At 33.9% G+C, this 20,165-nt stretch overlaps 2 protein-coding genes across 6 annotated transcripts in view; both read right to left on the bottom strand.

Moving 5' to 3' along the window:
* Positions 1–827: 827 nt before the first annotated feature.
* On the bottom strand, positions 828–8,687 carry LOC126853647 (solute carrier organic anion transporter family member 74D). 2 transcript variants are annotated; one of them, XM_050599538.1, is made up of 8 exons: positions 8,497–8,687; positions 5,967–6,159; positions 4,110–4,535; positions 3,443–3,678; positions 2,730–3,006; positions 2,262–2,457; positions 1,538–2,151; positions 828–1,329 (listed from the first exon to the last, which is right to left on the bottom strand). In XM_050599538.1, the coding sequence occupies exons 2-8, from the start codon at positions 6,145–6,147 to the stop codon at positions 1,136–1,138; spliced, it is 2,124 nt and encodes a 707-aa protein (XP_050455495.1). In that variant the 5' UTR covers positions 6,148–6,159; positions 8,497–8,687; the 3' UTR covers positions 828–1,135. The 2 variants fall into 2 exon arrangements, with proteins under 2 accessions (XP_050455495.1, XP_050455496.1); XM_050599539.1 differs by lacking the exon at positions 5,967–6,159.
* A 1,853-nt stretch (positions 8,688–10,540) lies between these two features.
* LOC126853700 (RNA-binding protein 24-A-like) overlaps positions 10,541–20,165 on the bottom strand; it is a 31,037-nt gene continuing 21,412 nt past the window's right edge. For 3 of the 4 annotated variants that reach the window (XM_050599699.1, XM_050599700.1, XM_050599698.1), the window contains exons 5-6: positions 15,719–16,113; positions 10,541–14,189 (exon numbers count right to left, since the gene is read on the bottom strand). In XM_050599699.1, coding sequence (XP_050455656.1) covers positions 14,032–14,189; positions 15,719–16,113 — 553 coding nt within the window. In that variant the 3' untranslated portion in view covers positions 10,541–14,031. The remainder of the gene's footprint in view (positions 14,190–15,718; positions 16,114–20,165) is intronic. The other variant, XM_050599702.1, reaches the window with a different exon arrangement.

Below are 20,165 nucleotides of genomic sequence, written 5' to 3'. Positions count from 1 at the left end.
ATTTTTGTTGAATCTTGAGAAGATCGCAGCATCATCAGCATAGCAATGAATTCTTTATCCTCGTCAGAATTGCTAGCCATCTCGTAGACCTCATTTTTCTTTATTTGCGACAGAATAAGGTAGAACGCTTAATCGTAATGCCGAAGCGCATCCTCTAATGGTGTTCCGAAGGATGCGATCGATAGAGACGACCTGACGTCACGGAAACGTCGCGGAATTCATTACACGAGCCGAACCGCCTGCTTTAGCTGGGTGGGCTTAAAAATTAAAAGGCTCTCAAACAAAAACTCCCTTTTTACTTCCAGCCTCGTGGGATGTAATCCCTTCGCCCGGTGGTGCCCCGTCGACCCCCTCGAATTTCGACGGTGGCTTGAAAACAAAACCTCCAAGACTTTACCTCTATCTTCCATCTCAGTAGCTTATTCTTTCTCATTCTAAAGCCGAGGAGCGAGCATGGTCGATTTGCCGATGTACTTTTTCGAATAAACCCTTCCTTCTCTCGGCTATCATTACATTCTGCTTGCGGGAGATTTGGCGAATGATAAAGCAATAAAGGGTGAATATTTTATCGAAGCAACGAATCCGTTCGAGGTTGTTTGGCCAAGTTTAGCCAAGAATAAAAATTGGAAATAACATTAATAATTAATATAAGCACTTTTGATATATGTATGTAGAGAGAATTCTTTTACATAGAATTTAAATCAATATTTTTTTCTTTGTCAAACTTGTTTTTTATGATAAAAACTCAAGAAGATCAGAATTAAATTGTTGCGTTAAAAAATGACAGAATCTGATGGATGAAACACGAAAAGAAAGAATATGACGTCTTCTAACAAAAATATTTATAGTTTATTTACAAAGATGTAGGAACAAGCATGATTTTGAAATAAAAGTTTAACAACAAAATTGTAACAATTGTAACACAGCTTCCAGCTTTCGATTCCTTTAGAATCTTAAAAATGCAACAATTAAAATGCATTATGTCATTATTTACACAATTAGCTGTCATCTAATAGAATTATTGTTTTATTTATTAATTGTCGGGATGTTCAGCGTCAGTCAAAGTCGAAAAATCCGGAATATGTAAATTTCAGGTACCTAGAAAAATACACAAAACCCTACTTGACCGCAAGTGTTATAGATGACTATGCTCTATCCTCTGGTTTAAATTTCCATTCGCTTCTTTTTTCTTATCAATCGTGTTATTAATCGCGATATCTTCCTTCACCAACTCGCGCCTCTTGTCATTTTCCGCGGCGCCATATAGATCCAAATCCTTGCCGAGATAACAAACCACAGCATCGAATAGTACTCCTATCGTGGAAAATCCTACAACATGAATGCATTCTTTATGATTGAAAGCAAATGACACGAGAGACAATATTCGGACTCATTTGATCCGATAAGATAACTCCGATAATATGCGATATATAACCGCTATTTTTTTATATCTACGCGTTTTCTTTTTATCTAATCGACTGTCGGACAAATATAAGTAGTTAATAAAATATTAGGTCAATCACCCACTGATACCTACCGGCCGACGAGATGTTCACCAAGTATCGAAAATTTTCCCGGTGATGAAACCAACAGTTTCCCCTGGTTCCGCAGGATTCCTCCCATATTAAACAGGTCGAGTCGATGATGGCTCCGTAGATAATTGGTCCCGGAATTAGAGCCAGCAACGAAACCATCATTAGTGTGACGCCCTGAGCAAAACTCTTATCCCTCTTTTCAACGCTTCTGTAGTTCACCAAGACATTACCGATTTTGCCGGAGCAGGCTAGCGTATGGATCACACAAGTGAGCACCATGAAATACAAATATTGCCCTTTGCAGTCGCTGATGCACGGTCCCGCTCTGACCTTGTCGAAAACCGCGGGGAACGCTTGCGAATCAAGCAGATGCATCTGCTGCCCCGGAATAAAGGATGATTTACCGGAGCTAAGATACTCGAAGTGGCCACCGACTTGCTCCGATTCGCTTAACGGCAGGCAACTACAATTCCCGAACTGCTTGTCATCTAGAATCGTTCGACAACCCGCGTGGCAAGCGGAGAAAAAAGTCGTCTTTGACGGTTCATGACAAACTGGCGAATATTTCACACTCGCGCAATTGCAATCGGCGTTGCAACCAGCAGTCAAATTCATTCTACAAACAAATAAATCGCACATAAAAATATGCGATATTAGGGATGGGATGGGATTATTAGTTTGCGACTCTTTTACTTAGAAAATTGAATTGTGAAGATATATACTCACTGCATGGTTTCTAAATCTACGCCGCGAATTCCTGCGTCCGAGCATCCGAAAAACATGAAGGACACTTGTCCCGCGACGAAGCAAATGCCGACAAATACGTTCCACGCGAGGAGCGGCCTGGGACCCGGTTTAAACTTGCTGATTACTAATCCCGATAATAAGAATCCTAATACCATACCGATTAGTGATATGGGACCTGAGAAACGAGAAAACATAATTATGGCAAATGTTTTTAATTGAACGTATTTTTCCGCCGCAAAACTTGAAATCAATTATTTTCTGCAAACATTAAACAAGAAAATTACTTCACATTAAAATTTAATTTATTTCATAACATACATTAAAACCTCTTCTTTTTTGATAACGATTCTTGTTAAATGTTATCGCGCAAAAAGATACTTTATAAGAGATAGCTATCAAAGTAAAAGAAATTAATACAAACGTATATAGATTAACATATATACATACCTGTTATTACAGTGCCGGTAGCTGCGGATGTGCTGAATTGAACTTCAAGATATTTCGCTAAGAATGTGATATAGGCCGAAGCGCCGAGTATATAAAATACGGCGCTTAAATTATTGCAAGTTAGCAGCCAGTTAGTTAGTACTCGTTTCATGGCCTTTGGAAATTCACGAATGGTCGGTATGTATTCAGCCTCCAGAGGAATCGGCTTTGTGGGTTCCATCGGTATCGGTGGCTTCTGTTGCAGCATTAAATCCTGCCTCAAAGGTATTTCGCCATCCTGAAGCAAAATGTCTTCATTAATTTGATTTGTTGCTACTTAATTCTTAAAATTCTTTGCACGTAAATTATCTATTTATACTTTTAGTTTATAAATTAATCCTTAATATTTTTAGAAATTACAAAAAATTAATTAAGTTTTTCTTTTTCCAAGGAACCGCTTTCTTTATTTCTCTCATATAAATAAATATTTATTTATTGCGTCTTTAATAACGCAATAAATAAAGAATATATTTTTATGACAGAGATAACAATATGTCATATATGTTATTTCGCAGTTTGAAATTACGGGATACTAAACAAAATATTGGTCAATATTATATTGGATGATATTATATTTATTAAGTTAGAGTGTCTTAACGAGAAATACTCTTCACGTCATTGATAACAGAATTTTAATTTCAATTTTAATAATATTGTGATGTCTGAATAATTACCTCCTTGGGAGTATCCTCCGATTTAGGAAGATCACGTGGAAACATAGCGATCAAAACGGCGAACATACCCATTGTAACACCCAAAATGATCCATCCGAGCCACCACGCGCCTAACCATCGCGGATCCTTTTGCGTAATAACGGGATGGAGCTTTGGGTCTATGTATAAACTTAAACAAGCATAGCCCAACAGAAATCCGATCGCCGGACCCACGGTGCGTAAAGCAAAGGTAAAGCCTTACAAATATAAAATTAGGAACCTAATGTTAGATTTTATTTCTCTAAATTCTTATCAATAATGTCAACAATTATCGTATTGTAAAAGATTGATAGCTTATGTTGCAAAAAAAATGTACAATTTAAAAATATAATAATAATAAATATTTGTAAAAAATAATTTGTAAAATTTTCCAGATAAAATTACACGTGTGACGAAACTATTTTAAATATTTATATTTAAATTCACTTTGTTAGAATATTTCTTATCTGTTTCTTATCTGTTTCGATAATAAAATCATTATAACGTGTTATCGTGGTATTAAAAAACACTTTTTTGCATCTACAGGTAAAAATAAATTTAAATCTCAAGCATGACATATTTCTTTGTTAATTTAAGATTAATAAAGATTATCAATAACATAATAAATTTATCAATCGTTGATTCTCACCTAAGAGCATAGGTGTATTTTTCTTCTTCGTGTTGTCGTCCAGGTACGTCTGTCCCAGACCATAATAAAGAGTAGTCCCGATACCGAGAATAAATTGGGAGATGAAAACTAACAGTCGCGGGAGAAGACTGACGCTCAACATAGTTTCGGCGTCGCATTGTTCCGGTTGGTCCGTGTGTGAACAAATTGTGAGATCGTTCGGGATGCTTGTCATATTCAACAGGGTCTGATCCAGATACTCTTTCGTCAATGCCAAGGCATCCTTCCCGGGGCCGTATATGAAGTGCGGTAGGGCCAACACGAGACAGGACAATGCGCTCAAGCCGACTCCAACCGCGATCCATCTCGGCCGATGACTAGATCCTCCGTAGTAGGTCAAGATCAGAGACAAGATCTGCGAGATCTCGTTACCCGAAAGAATCAGCCCTAAATGAGAACAATTTTGATATATTGTTACATTTAGATGAATTAGTGTGAGATTTTTGTAGAAATTTCTTTATCAATCATTCTTCTTTCTAGTCTATCGCTTTTTGCGGTTGTCGAAATGGAAACTTGATATAATTCTAATCATTATTATCATTTTATAATAAAATAAGATGAAAATTCCCATTAATTTTTAATATAAAAAATATTAACATTGAGCAATTTTGATATCAGATATATATTAAACGTTTATATAATAAAATAATTAATTTATTATTTGCCTCGTTAAAATGTGCAACAACTGCGGCGTTAAGATACAATTGTAATTTGGGCTTATTTATTTAAAATATGAAAATCAATAGACATTATTGATATACAAAGTTTATGTATAAAGTAAATTTGAATTATCAAATTATATCGTTTTGTAACTTAAAGTAATATGTCAACGAAAAGGTTCAAATCTCAGAAGGCATCTAATTAAAAGGTAATATCTCATTAATGTGATTCGAAAATCTTGTCGAAGGTGAAAATGATATTCAATTTCACTGATGCAAATGACTTGCTCTTTTCAGTTCGTCACATGCTATATTGTAAACAAAGGATTACCTTATCATTTCGTTGTAATGCATAAACGTCAGTTATTAGTAGACAGTCATCTTCCGATCTTTTAATTTTAATCCTTTGAGCTCTTTATAGGAGTGTATTAAAAACTTGTGTATATGTGTGTGTATATGAATTCTCCACTAATTTATATTATATCGTCTTTTAACTATATATACTATTTGCATGTGAAAAAAGTTATCGTATTTGAAGAAGAAAAAGACAAATTTATTTTTTAAATCAATTACCGATAATGAATATTTGTTTATGTATATTTCTCTCGGAGAATTATTGAGATGTCTTTCCACACAAACGCGTTGACATCTCGAGCGTTCCGAATTCGTATATGTATAATACTCGTCTTCGCTTGTCAGTGCATGTACGGTGCTCGTTGTACGACAGATTTGTCACTTCTATGATTGCGACACGCTACTTACCTACTAGATAAACGCACACGGAAACGCCATTTGTGTGTGTGCACGAATATGAGTATAACCCGCGGATGCTCGGCTACTCGGCTTCGCCGGCAATGGAATCCGAGGCTGAAGGCGATTATAAGACGAGAGAGATGACGTTCAAAGTTCTGCTGTGTCGAGATAAAACGCGATTCTTCAAGCATAAATAATAATTGAAACTCCGAGCTTTTTTTCTTTAAACTGTAGTCTAGCACGATGCCTAAGATGAATTAATCTTCGATTAAAGTTTTAATCGCATAATCCGTAAATGTGTGATGTGTGTATCTTCATAATTCAACTGTCAAACGAAGCATAATCGAGCTCCTCGTGTCTCTTATAATATTTTACTGTACGTCAGTTATATGGGAATGAGACTCACCAGTCGTACGACTGGGTATCTTGAATCTCTTCTCGAGAGTCGTCAAGGTGACAACGATGTAAATGAAGGCCATCGCCTGGACGGTGCCTAGCAGACCGTAGACCGCGATGAAGTTTCTTGGGGTGGCCCGATTTCGCAACCATTTGGGATAAATCCCACATATCCCGCAGTCTTTACTCATACCGCCGGTCGCCTTAAAAAAGATTAATCGAAATTTTTTTTTTTATATAATTAATCGACTTGCGCTTATCAATAAATTAAAGAGACAGTCTATGTCTATGATATACTATTAACTATTTTTATATATTTAATCTATTATTTATATATCTTTATATATATCTAATCATGTTAATTAAATATATACTATTAGATTCCCTAGTTTTTATCTCAAAATTTTTGTCAGATCAATCATATTTTGTATGAATCAGCGGCTTCGGCAAAGAAGTTCCAAGGTATTAACTTTCGCGATAAAAGCATCGCAGATATCATTAATTAAGTCAATGCGCTATATAAAGTATAAGTGAGAGGGAGAATGGCATCGTTGCAGCGATAACGGAAGTCGATGATGACTTGCATCGTTGATCACAGCTCGTCTGAACAAGTATCGGATATCGGATAGCGCGTAAGAATGAAAAAAAAGAAGTTGAAAGACAGCAGTTGTTCGCGATTGTTTTCGAATCGTTTGTGCGGTCGATTGCCGCTCGCACGCATTCAGTTTCCAGCGTGCATACAATTTGCAGCGTGCACATTCGCGAAAGTTTGAAAAACACGGAACACGTGCGCGTCGCGATAAAGCCCGTTATCTTTCATCGTGTAAGTCACGTAATTATTAATACGTTAATATGAGGCTGTGATATAAATCTCGTTGCTCCGCAAATACATCAGTACTTAGCGACGATAGTAGCAATGACGTCTTTCTAATGCATACGTAACGTTACATAACTCATTTTTTTTTTAAGCAGAAGACACCGACCTAATCTCATTGATGTTTACAATGTAAGCATCCGCAAACAAATAGCGAACAAAACAATAAATCATAAAATGCATATATAGCAAAATTTTTTATTTATTGTATCCTTCAATTCCATTTAATTTATTCATTCTTTCTGCTGATTATTTTGTATATTAATGCGAACGAATCTATATAATTATCTTAAGATCACGAATATCTTTCTTTCTATATATTCTATAATTATAAGGTATTTATATCTATCAGTTATTAACAAGCTATTATGGATCTATAAAAATGTATGTAAGTTATAATCAATTTGTTTTAATGTAGATTAATTTAGAGATATTTATATAATAATATTAATAATACATAAAGAATAATAATATAAATATATTTTCTGAATTATCTGAAAAGAGAGAGATTGCAATCTACAAATCTAATTAAATTTATTAAACCAATAAATAATTCAAATAAACCTTGTACCTAGTGTTGTCAAGCAAAATGAAATACTTTGCATTTTTAATATAACAACACTGATAACATATATGTTTATTTGTTTTTAAACAAAAAAAGATAATCATAAAATCAATTTATTTAATAATTTATTTATTCGATCAATCTTATGCACTTTTTATTAAAAATATTACAAAACATTATAAATATTATAAATGTCATAATAATATCATTATATATAATAATATAATTAATTAGATATGCAATTTCGATAATCTTTAAAACTCAGTTTTATATATCATTGGAAACGCTATTCACTTTTTCGAGCAATTGTCTTCATTCTGTATGTATCTAGATGCAATTACTTATGTAATTGTGAATTATCTCAAGCACGAGTCTCATAGACTCAGACACGGACGCTAATATAAAGTTTGCCAATTATCATTTCCGTCTTGTAAAGATTCCTCGTAAAAATGTCCACAAAATTATATAAAATTCTATGATTATTTTATTTTGTAAAAGAAACAATTGTTTCAAAACCAAGAATGTTTTTATTGCAACATTTTTTCTTTTCTTTCATCTGTTTTTAAATATAATTATGTTTATGATACGAACGTGAGTTGATGTTACGCAATTATATAATAACAATTATAAAGAAAAGAAAAAAAAAATAATTGCATTTTTATTCATACATCAAAATGATTTATGTGCTATAAACATTAACGATTGATATTTTAATATTGAAAATAGTTATGGTGCATAGAATCGTTAAAATTTTTATAAAAATATTAAATATATTTAAGATATGTATTATCTCTCTCTCTCTCTCTCTTAATTTATGCGAATATGCTTCATCATCGTTTACGATAAATAAATAATCGTTACTCTCATTCTAAATTTAGAAGTAAATAGAAATTGTTGATGCGTTTCTACGATGCGTTATCCGTTATTTCTGGATAATGGCAAAAATGTAATAAAGTTAAATTTTATATTCTAAAAAAAAGTATCTCTTTGAAAAATGCTTCTTTTAAGCCCCGCATGAAACGTCATAAAGAAATATTTATATGATATGCAAAAATGTTCGATGTTGAAAGAAAAGGAAGTGCGTCAAGGATACACTCTCACCTTGATCTTGGACTTGTGGATACAGGAGAGACTTCCGGGCCGCGATTTCCACTAGATCGCGATCCTCCAGTCTTTTCCTCGCCAAGACGCCAAGACGGCTCCTGTCTACCGGGTTGCTTAGAAATCACCACCACGCGCCGCGGCCGCTCTAGTTTGCACGGATAAATGCCGGATAACTGAGCCTATTCGGTGTATGTCAATGGCAATGCTCCCCTACTATTTCTTTATCAAATCGAATGATAAGCGGAACGTCATTCAAAGGACACCGCCGATCAGACACCAGTGCTGACATCTTATTACCTACATCCCAAGTGATTTTACGCGGCTGAAACCGTAAGGTAGCGAATTCATATCGAACGGTTGGAATCTATGCTAAATAAAGTCTATAACAGCTGATTGTCTGTTTTGGGACAACACTCGCAACAAAAATCTGATAGAAAATTACATCGCTATATGAGAGTATTGATGGTAACTAATGTTACCATCAACTGGAATCGACATATATTTAAAGATCCATGTCGAATTACAAATAGAATATAAATTTTCCTGCGAAATCTTGTTAATAAAGTCGTCTTTAATCATCAGAGTATAATGTAGCGTTTTTTAAAAAAATGTATATTTCCTAGGCCTTACTAAAAGATTCATAATTTATATATAATTATTTACAGCCGAACCTTTTTTATACATTTAATATTTTATTATTTTATTAATAATTAAGCTTCTGTAAATCATGTATTTATATCAACTCAATTTAAATATATATATATATATATATATATATATATATATATATAAATGTTAAAAATTTATTAAAATCTATTATTGTAGAAGAGTGAGGGTCGCACGTTGAATAGAAATCTAAACTTATTATAAGATTAAGTTTATTGAATTACTAACAATTCAATTTATCTAGTTTTATTATTTACTATCTCATTATCAGTGCAATTTTCAGATATATCTGACAGATAGATTCTAGGAAATGAGAATTTTTTATCAATTTATTTATACTTATCTATCATCTATAACTGCGTATATAGTTCAATTGTCACTTTTCCTACTTTCATAATTTCATAACTCTTTTTCTCAATATTCCAATTTATTTATTATGTTATTTATTATGTTATTTTATTGTATAATTATTATTTTATTTTATCTATATCATCGTATTACGCGTTTATATCCGTATCATAGGGCAATGATAAATATGCTAAATACTCTTGTATAAAAGTCATTGCCATTTAAAGTATTATTTTGTTATTAATTCTAACGATTTTGTATGTTAAAATTTAACAGCATCACATACACAAAGGGTGCTGAAACAATAATATTGTAATAATATATTTTCTAAAGATTAATTAATCAAAATTTTTCTAATTTAAAAACATTGAAATTACAATAATCTTCGAGTAATTGAAACTAATTTCAACACTACATTGTACATTAAGACTTTTGACGATATAATTAATCTTTAAAAAACATTGTTAAAATTTTGTATTACAGTTGCTGGATACTCTGTATAAAGGATCCAGCCAAATCATCGTGCCATGTCATAGCTCAGTTATTTTTGTATAGTTGTTACGGTCCCGCGACGAGGGTAGCACTCCCTTTTGCTTGTTTTTGCGAATCATCGCGACGCTCTTTCTCGCGGCCGATCTCTCGCAAGGCTATTAGATTTATCTTTAGCCGCCAAACACGACGATGCCGAAATCTCTTCTGTCAGATGACGAAGCAAGTGTAGAACAACTTGAGCGTATATATATATATATATATAGATCCCGCTATTTAATATGATTAATAGATATTGTAATTATTGTGAAATGTAAAAAAAAATAGCAAATCTTTAAGCTTATATTACATTAAATTTTTTTTTTTTTTTTAATAAAGAAAATAAATGATATATCTGTTGTAAATGGTATTAAATGTATATATGTGAAAAGATATTAGATTCTTATATTGATAATTTTTATATTTGATCCTGTCGTCGTGTGTATCAAATTAATACACGAAGGGATATGTATAATTGACTGGCAAAAATACTGACGTCTTTCTCTTAATGATAATATATTTGTTTTCGGTTCTCGTGAATCTATCAATAGAGCTATTAATATTTTAATATTATTGAGGATATAACAGGCAATATATATATATTACAACCTATGTATAATTAATCCTATATACAATTAATTCTAGGAATATAGGATGTTCAAAAAGATGATCGTACCCGCGATGAGAGCACGTATTCTTGTGCCATCATCTGAGATTTTCTCTATTACCATCCTTTCTTCATTCGCAACGGAAGCTTTAGTGTGTTTTATAACAAATTCCTCAATCACGTTACGCTTACATTCTGTCTCTTCGTTAAGTACATGAACAATAATATTATATAATTAATAGCAATAATGATAATAATAATAATAATAATAATAATAATAATAATAATAAAACGTGATAATATCAATAATAATGTAATAATATAATAATAATAATAATAATAATAATAATAATAATAATAATAATAATAATAATAATAATAATAATAATTTATTTGCCTATTACGTTATGTAATAATTCTTACTAAACTAATCCGTCCCTAACGTCTTCTCTTTCTAACTTTTTACAAAGAATTTCGCTTTTGGTTTCCACCCTGCGTATTAACTTCTACTTACAAATCTAACAAACCGAGTTAACCCCATTTAAGGTTTGAAAGGGTTTGGGACTAGACAACCACGTTCCTCAACCCGATCCTAGTTGATTATGTTTTGATATTCCTTTAGCTCCTCACCCTTTCATTGAGCCTCACTCCTGTACGAGTTAGCGCGTCGAGCGTTGCACTAACAAATCGCTGACTAGTTTCTAATCATTACGGCTACTCTCGACTGTGCTAATTAAGGCACTGGATCATTAAGAGTAGACGAACGTACGAGTTTGAGAAAAGTCGATCAGGTGTCAGGAAATTATCGCAGTTCAATACGGTATAATTAGAGGCAATACTTAAAACGTACACAAAACGATGCGCGCCTTCATCGAAATAATTAATCGTTAAAAAAGATTTAATTTTTTTTGTCGAAAATAAGTATATATAAGAAGCATTAGATTCTTACAATTAAAACTGATTTACAAATCAGATCGATTCATTCGCTCCTCGGCATGTTCGCCTTGCTATAAAGTTAGTCGATGTTATATTTTGTCTAATACATTTAGTTGATTAATTAATGTGACAAGGCCTCAAAATAAGACACTTGATCGTTTCGCTCTAATGTGCGATTTTAAGGCCACTATGGCTAGATTAGATGCCTTCGATAACGTCTCGGCTTTTCTCTTTCTAAATTCACATTTCTTTTTGTGTGTGTGATTCTATCTCCCGATAAATCAGTTAACGTCTTAACTAGTAATATGCGTAATATGTTATAGCTTGTAATAAATATCGACGTATTTGTATATATATATAATATATACGTAAAAACATAGTCTGCTAATAAACAGAGAGCCGAAACAAGCAGTGCGAAATAAGAAAAAAGATATCGGTAAACAAGTACTTTGGAAGATACGTATACTTTGTTATTATAACGCATTCTCTCTATGTATAGATATACATCTACAGACGGTATTCACATAATCGTGTACCTCGAGAATAAAGAATTATAATTACAATAATTATAAGAACAATAATTATATAATTAGCATATGTGCATATATACTGACACACACACATACACATATATGTGCATATATGTGTATGCTAGTATCAATAAGAAATTTTTATTCAATAAAGAACTCCAAAAATATCGGCGTAAATGAGATTTTCTAACAGATTGCGATGTTTCCTTTTGAAGTACATTATTCAATGATAAAATCAAAGCTGAAATTGAAAAAAATTGCTAACTCGTTTCAATCTGACGAAGAAAATTAGAAAAAGAAAAATAATTATAATTTCGAGATGGATAAACAAAGAATTGGCACGATATAAAGCAAACATAAACAGCCGAATTGCAAATGTTGATGCGTTTTTTATTGCTTTAACAACAATCGATCGAACAGAATAAATAAATTTTCGGATAGACGTGTCTTGAGGAATCTTCGATCGATAAACGAGATAAAAAAAAAAGGATAGAAATGAATAGAAATCCCGTCCCAAAATCGTTTTTGAGAGAGAAAGTGCAAGCATTTAAGAATGATTAATCTTGCTGATAGTTTTCTGCGTAAATGAAACATCATTAAAGACGATAATAACAACAAAGAAATCGAATGTTTATTTTGTTTCTCAGGTATATTCAAAATATATTTTACTGTAGAGCTTTTACTATCTATTATTCCCATGCTACAAGCTGGTATAATTACGCGCTAAACGACTGTGAATACCGTCCTAAACATTATTCTAAAAATCGATTCATTACAGATTAATCGCAATCATAATTGCTTCCTTTTTTATTCGAAAACGCCTGAAAATGTAACCTAACAGCTTATGATACTACAAATCTTGTTTACCGCGTTAAGTTTTTAAGTTCTACTGAAAATTTACCTAAAAATTAAAACACGTTGCTCTCTCCGTGCATCTCTAAACCTGAATGTATAAATGATTCCGAAATTTATATTACTAGAACTTTCGTACTAATTTTATCGATATTTTAAGTTTATCGAATTCGCCTAACTTTGTCGAAGACAGATTGTGTCGCAGCTATGAGAGAGAAGATTCACGTGTATATCTGACAGTGTATTTGACTGACAGTTTTAAAATTGACTGTCAAAGAAGTCCGATTTTAGGAACCACCGACGGAAATGGATAGGAGCAAGGAATTAGTATGATTATGATCTCGATGAGCTTGAATCTTAAGAAAGTTAAATTTCAAGAATCATAACACGCGGTTACATTTAGATACACCACCTCTCATCTCGTAATATTTCGAAGTAGAAATCTTACAGAATAGCATTGTGCCCAAAAACCTATAACGGGCGTTTTCGCGCTTTTAACTCTTGAATGCGCTTTCAATTAACCCTCTTTTCGGCTCTCAAGTTCCGATTTGATTGAGAGTCATTTTCTCGAACGAGCTTATTCGAGTTCGCTATAAATAATCGTAATCGTAGCTCTCTAAAAATCGTAGAGTCTTTTCTCTAAAATTTCGCGAAATGTGTGATATTAGTGAAGAACAGGCCGATATATCGGCTTCATGAGAGAAATTGAAAGGAGGAAAAATTTAAAGTCAAAGAAGCAAAAAAGGAAGAATACAGATTATACAGACTTAGTGAAAGAAGTCGCGATTCGTCATTCTCGAGGGAGCTGCCACTTCGTCAGATCTTATCCTTTTCGCGGTTCTCGCGAAGATATTTCGATTGATTTGCAAGACACGATCGGGAACATAAAAGTCTCATGGAAATAGTTAAAATGAGAAAGCTTGCGAGCCGATTCTCCAAAGATGGCGAAAATGAGTGCATTTTATGCACTCCTCCATCTCCACTCCTCCCTCGCTTCATCTCTCACGTAAGAAGGCTCGGCTACAACTGTCTCTGTCTCTGTGATGGTCTAACATCAAAAGCGCTTTATTGCAATCTGGCCTCCTGAGGTGTCGTCTGATACGGCAGGCCTGGAAAAGCTGCCCCAGCTGCTGTTGCCGCCGCCGCCGCCGCTGCCGGCAGACCCGCAGCACCTGGCAATGTGGCGTAGGTGTACGGCGTTACGTAACCTGCCGCTGCATTAGCTGAAAGAAAAGACAAATTTCTTTTTTCACAAATAATGTATATGTATACTTATAATATTTAATTAAAATAAACTTTTATTTAAAAAATTTTGAATCTGAAAAATCGTCAAAGAATTTGTAGAGTTTAAATAAATGCAAGTTAAAATTACAATATATGTATATATATATATATATGAAAGATGTCCCAAAATTTCCTTTTAATAATAGATTTCTTGACCGAAATTTAGAGTGCATTTTTTATATAATAATAAAAATATTGAAAAATTTATTATTTATTGCAATTTTAATTTTTTAATTTTTTATATCATACATTTTTATATATAATTAGACTTCAAATTAAAATTTTATTAAACTTGATTTGATATTAACTGAGAAACATAGCTTTGGCTCTCCAAAATTTAATTCGCAAGAAGTCTTTTTTTTTTAATCGCTTATAATTCGAAAATCATTAATGACATTTTCTCCGCGACAAAATCGAGTCCATATTAATGAAAAAATCTGTCGTTAAAAGGATATTTGATAATTTTGGGACAGTCCAACTTTACATAAAGATATTGATAAATAATGAATTACAAAAGAAGCATATGCAAGCGATTTGTGCGCATTGTAAATCTTCTTATCTTGTGCCTTAGCTTTATTTGGGAGTGCCGTTTACTCGTCAATATGTAAAGCGGATGGTGCTCGTTGGCTACCATCGCTCATCGCGAGGCCGTCACGACACCGTCACCATCACCACAGACAGCGCAGACAGACTGACAATATGTATATAATGCATCAATGTCTAGTTCATGAAGCGCATGCAAGACTTTGTCCTATTCATTGTTCATCCACTATCGAACAGTGAAGCGCGCGAACGGTACAACTACAACGTAAACGATAATGTACGCAGTTATTAAAGCAAAAAATATGAATAAAAAAAAAAAAAATAAAATAAAAGAATATACAAAGTTATTAATAAGAAGTGAGATATTCTACTTCACAGAGAAGGCTGAGAGTTTTTCTTACGAGAAAGATATTAATGCTGATACGAGAGGATTGCAAAATATTCAATGAACGAAGTTGAGAGAAAGCGAGATGTGTGTCAACGCAAGAGAGAGAGAGATGTGTAACAGGGTTCCCACGAAGGATCCGTCAGGAAATGCCCAAGGCTCTTGGACAGGATAAACGACGCTTTATTGCATCCCCGCTTTTAAGTACCGGCACACACATATCTGACATCAAAATTATTTATTCCCCCTAAACCGCGCGTGTAATCCGACGATTGTAGCGGAGAAGATGTACGTCGGAAGTTGCACGTTTCCCCGATTCAATCCCCCTTCGCATTATCCGCGCGTACCCCCTCACCCTCTCCCCCTCTCCCCGTGTAAAAGACGAAAAAACCAGATCCTGTGAGAACCCCGCGAAATATTTATTAAGCACTATAGGAGCAGCCCCGAGATAGATGCAGCGCAATCCTCCCCTTTCCCTCCCCTCTTTCTCTTTCTCTCTTTCTCCTCTCTCCTTTCCCCCTATCTCTGGAGATTTTCTACCGTAATCACGCAGCACGGACGGCAGAAATTGCGGTAGGAGAGCTTTCTCCAGCCGTTGCTGATGCGCCAACGTCGCGGGACCGTTTTGCTGCTGCTGTTGCTGCTGTTGGTGGTGTTGGTGGTGATGGTGTAACGGGTAGTTGCTACCCTTACTCTGGACACTATTCAAACACGTACCAGCCGCGGCCGCGGTCGTGTACGGATACGCCTCGGCGAAGTTGTACGAGGTGCCCGGATAGGTCGCGGCGGCCGCCGCCGCGTTCTGGTACTCGTAGAACTGCGACGCCGCGGCGACGGCGGCTGCGTGGCTCAACTGCGTCGCCGGAAGCGGTACCAGACCACCTGGCGCCGCGGCCGCCAGGTAAGGTGACTGGTACACGTAGCCTGGTGGTACCCTGCAAAACGAGAATGACGGTCGGTTATGGATGCTGATGCGGTGCGGATCCAGCTACACTCGTAGATCCCATTGCGGCGAATGTGTTTGTGAATTTATTGCAACGCGCGTACTATCTGACGATAACGGCGAGATATTTTTATTCTCGCGAAGAGCGAAACAATAATAGATTTGATGACGTGATTATATCCAGAGGTGAGCGTGATAATAAATAAATCGAAATAGAGGAAATAAAAATATTTTCGTATCACTTCTACTATTGTATCATAAATGATTGAGATGAGATAATAATTCGTTCATATTCGTTAATTAAAATCCTATTTAAAATATTTTGCCAATTGTAAAAATAATTAGAATTAATTTTAGAATATTTAGAAATAAATATTTCAAATATATTCTCGTAATCAAGTAAAATAATTATTAAATGATTACTTTATAATTTGTATTTAAAATGTGCTTATCGCTGGAAGTAATTAAGTGCTCTATTCCACGTGAAATCTCTTTCACAATTTGACTGTATAAATGACCGTATCTATTTTGCACGAAAGCATCATCAATTGTAAATATTTTAGCAAATTTTGCTATATAAAATGTTGGTACGTAGATAAACAAAATGCGTCTAGTCCGCGAAGCAATAATTTACAAACAAAAACACCTAGCTTGGACCAATCGAGAGCCATCAGACAATGTTCGATGCCGCAACTTTTGAAGAAGGTGCGGCGAAATAAATCTGACAGGTTTCGTTCGGTTCAATATACTTTTCTCTTTTTATGGAAAATAATTTTATGGAAATCGGGAAGAAAAAATGGTGACGTAGCAATGTTACTTGTATCATGATGGTGCGTGTACATATATGTGTGAAGTTTTTTTTTTGTATAATATGTATTTGATGTAGAATTCGCGATGTCAATTATCATTTAGGATAAATATTTAAAAACTCGTGTTTCTCGATCGCGCGTAAATAAAGAGGATGATCATTAAATGTCTTGGGAATATCTTGAGCAGACGAACTTCTATTCGCGTGCATGCACCGTTCTTACATCGTCGATTCCTCGACTCGCAAAGCATGCTAGAAGTCTGTCGGAAACGCGTGACGAAAAACAAACTTTCTTTAATACGTGTCGCGTTACAAGAAAATTCCCGGCTCGACGGTCTTTCGCTCTCGAACAGCTCTCTACCAACACCAAAAGCACGCAACACCAAACGGCAGAGTTGAGCGAGGGACCGAGTTCTCTTCAATCGATCTTCGCGTAACAGATGAACGACCATAGCGGAAGATGCGCGTCTCTGTGTCTCGATATGCATCGATCGGTGTGCCAGAGAAAATAAGTAATAAGTATGCAACATATTTATATTTCGAGTTCCGAAGTAACATATCTATAAAAATCTTCACTCAATCGTATATTCTGGAAAATAAGATACACATCTATTTGTATAATGTATAATATTTATCCTTTTTTATATGTGTATATATTTCTTGTCAAGATGCGCGATCTCCTATGGTGAATTATTCTGTATATCAGGTGTATCGCGCTCTTTTTCTATAAGTCTTTAGTTGTAAATTTTTCCCAAATTGAGTCGATTTTTCCTCAACGCCAATTTAATTCAAGGCAACTTTCTAATTTTCGAGATTAAACGTCTGTATAATTAAACCGTAAATTAAAATTTTGCTGCACATAAATTTCATTTTAAATTAATTATGAATTTCAAAATTCGAATATTCGGAATTTTTATTATACAAAATAATATACCGATTATACAAAAAAAAAAAAAAAAAACAATTAAAACCGGTAATAAAAAAAGCTGCAGTCATCGTGTTAATAATATATTTCTCCCATTTTTCTTTTCATTACCAAAGTGCATTCAAATAAAATTTAAAGAGTATCCAAAGAATATTTTAAAAGAATATATCATATAAAATATCACTTTAATAAATTTTTTATACAGACACTGTATTTTTTACTTTGCAATAAAAAGTCACGAATCTCGCGTACAAGGTATAAGAAAAAATATTTCTCTTCAATATCAGTACACACAACAAATGTAAGTATATGTGTGAGTGTATTTTTGTCGAATATTTTGTGGGAGAAGAAAGGGAAGACGGGAAGTAAGTTGGCAAGTGTGAAAACAGTAAACGTTGCTCTCACTGTGGTATCAATAATAAGGCGAAAAACGTACGCAACAATCCAAGAAAAAAAGAAATCTTTCACGTGTTGGCAAAACAACAACAAACCAACGACAAACGTGTATGTAGGTGACTGCACGAAATATAAATACTTCTCGGCACACGGCACACGATTATCTAACACCAACGTTAGTACCTAAAATTCACAGATCTGAAGAAACGTCTCGAGTTCACTCTCTCCGACTTTTACAATCTTCGAATATACCGTAGAGTAGCTTAAAGCAAAGGATACATATGTATTTTTATAAGCACTTTATTGCAGATTTAGAGAGATAAACTCGATGGATTAAATATAAATTCAAAAAATAATTTTTATTAATTATTAAATTATAAAATATATGAAAAGTTAAAAGATAAAAACATTTATAGTCGCGCATATAATATTTAATAAAAATGTAATAAAAACGTGAGCAAAAATTAAAATAATCTTTCGAATTTTACTCAAATAAAAAAATATAAGAGAAAACACTATCGCGTCATACACTCTTTACAATCAAATACATGTGCATTTGCGCACATTATATTGTTTGATAAATTTGTTCGCATGATAAAGACAGATATTGTTGACTGCATCATGCATTCATGCATGTGTGCATCATTTGCGTCATATAATATTGTTTCAATCAATCAATAATATTCAATTTTGAATATGTCAAAATTATGTCGAAATATTGTCTTCTCTAACTCTGCGACAAAACGTAAAAAAAATACAGAATATCCTTTATTTTAAAGTACTCCAAAATATGTCAAAGTTTCAAGAAAATCGACGCGAGACGTCTCTAAACGCATCCTTGCAAGAAAGGAAGAAAAAAGATATTATCTCTCTCTCTCTCTCTCTCTCTCTCACGGCAGTGCCTCTGTCTCTCTTACACTTTTTCTCTTTTACTCTCTTTGCTTTTCTTTATTTCTTCTTAAATAATAACACGCGGAAGATGCCGACCTGGCGAACGTTCTTCAATCCCGTGAAATTTGTTCATCGATTCGAATTCTTTCTTATCGATGTGTACTCTGTGAATACATAAAAATACAGGTAAATTTGTTGTTCAACTTTATCGTATTCCGAAATTGATAATTTATTATACATGATATTATTATTATTTTTAATCATTTGAATATATATATATATATATATATATATATATATATATAATTTAAATAAACAATATACAATGATTGTTGTTCTTTGTCGTTAAAAATGTTTCACTTATAACATTTCAAAGTTTTAAAGATTAATCAAGTAGATTAATCAAATTTTCACAGAGAATCAAATGTAATTCATATGAGAGATGTAAAATTAAAATATTTATATATAAGGATAAATATCCGACCAAGTTTTGACAAATTATATTTTGAAGTCACACATACACATACACACTACGTCTTAATCGTAATTTTCTAATATAGTCTAATTTAATGGTATGGATATATTTAAGCAAACCTACTCTCGACATGCGATCCCAATAAACCGCACGCGTATGGAACGCGTAGCGTGCGTAGTAAATTATGAATTGAGAGCTAACGGATATTCAATGACCGATTAAACATCAACGGAATTCCACCAACGGAAGTATTTCGAGAGACACTGTAGGAACCCGGTCACTTTCCCGGAGACAGCCCTGAACTTTTTAACGGATCGATAATAGCCAGTGTGTCCAGTCTACGAAGGAAATCAATATGTCGTCCTGCGGCTTCGAACAACACAGGGCTCATCCGCCTATGTCGGATTGGTGCCCGCTGATCATTATCGCACAATCGCAAACAATCGAGAGCGCTTCGACACGCGTGTCGCACGTCGGCGCTTAATTCGCGAACGAGTGAGTCTCACGTTGCAACGGGGGAAGGGAAGAATGTCACAATGGACACGTAGA

This window comes from Cataglyphis hispanica, chromosome 12 (genome assembly GCF_021464435.1).
Source record: "Cataglyphis hispanica isolate Lineage 1 chromosome 12, ULB_Chis1_1.0, whole genome shotgun sequence".
NCBI classification, from domain to species: Eukaryota; Metazoa; Arthropoda; class Insecta; order Hymenoptera; family Formicidae; genus Cataglyphis; species Cataglyphis hispanica.
Note: the sequence above shows the minus strand (reverse complement) of the source record. Positions and strands in the feature narration are given on the sequence as shown.

Bases quoted from the DNA above. Each gene is read 5' to 3' on its own strand.
- LOC126853647 (XM_050599538.1), bottom strand. From the start codon at position 6,147: ATGAGTAAAGACTGCGGGATATGTGGGATTTATCCCAAATGGTTGCGA. The intron at 4,536-5,966 runs GTGAGTCTCATT...GTTCTCATTTAG, and splicing joins GATACCCAGTCGTACGACTG to GGCTGATTCTTTCGGGTAAC. The intron at 3,679-4,109 runs GTGAGAATCAAC...TATATTTGTAAG, and splicing joins AAATACACCTATGCTCTTAG to GCTTTACCTTTGCTTTACGC.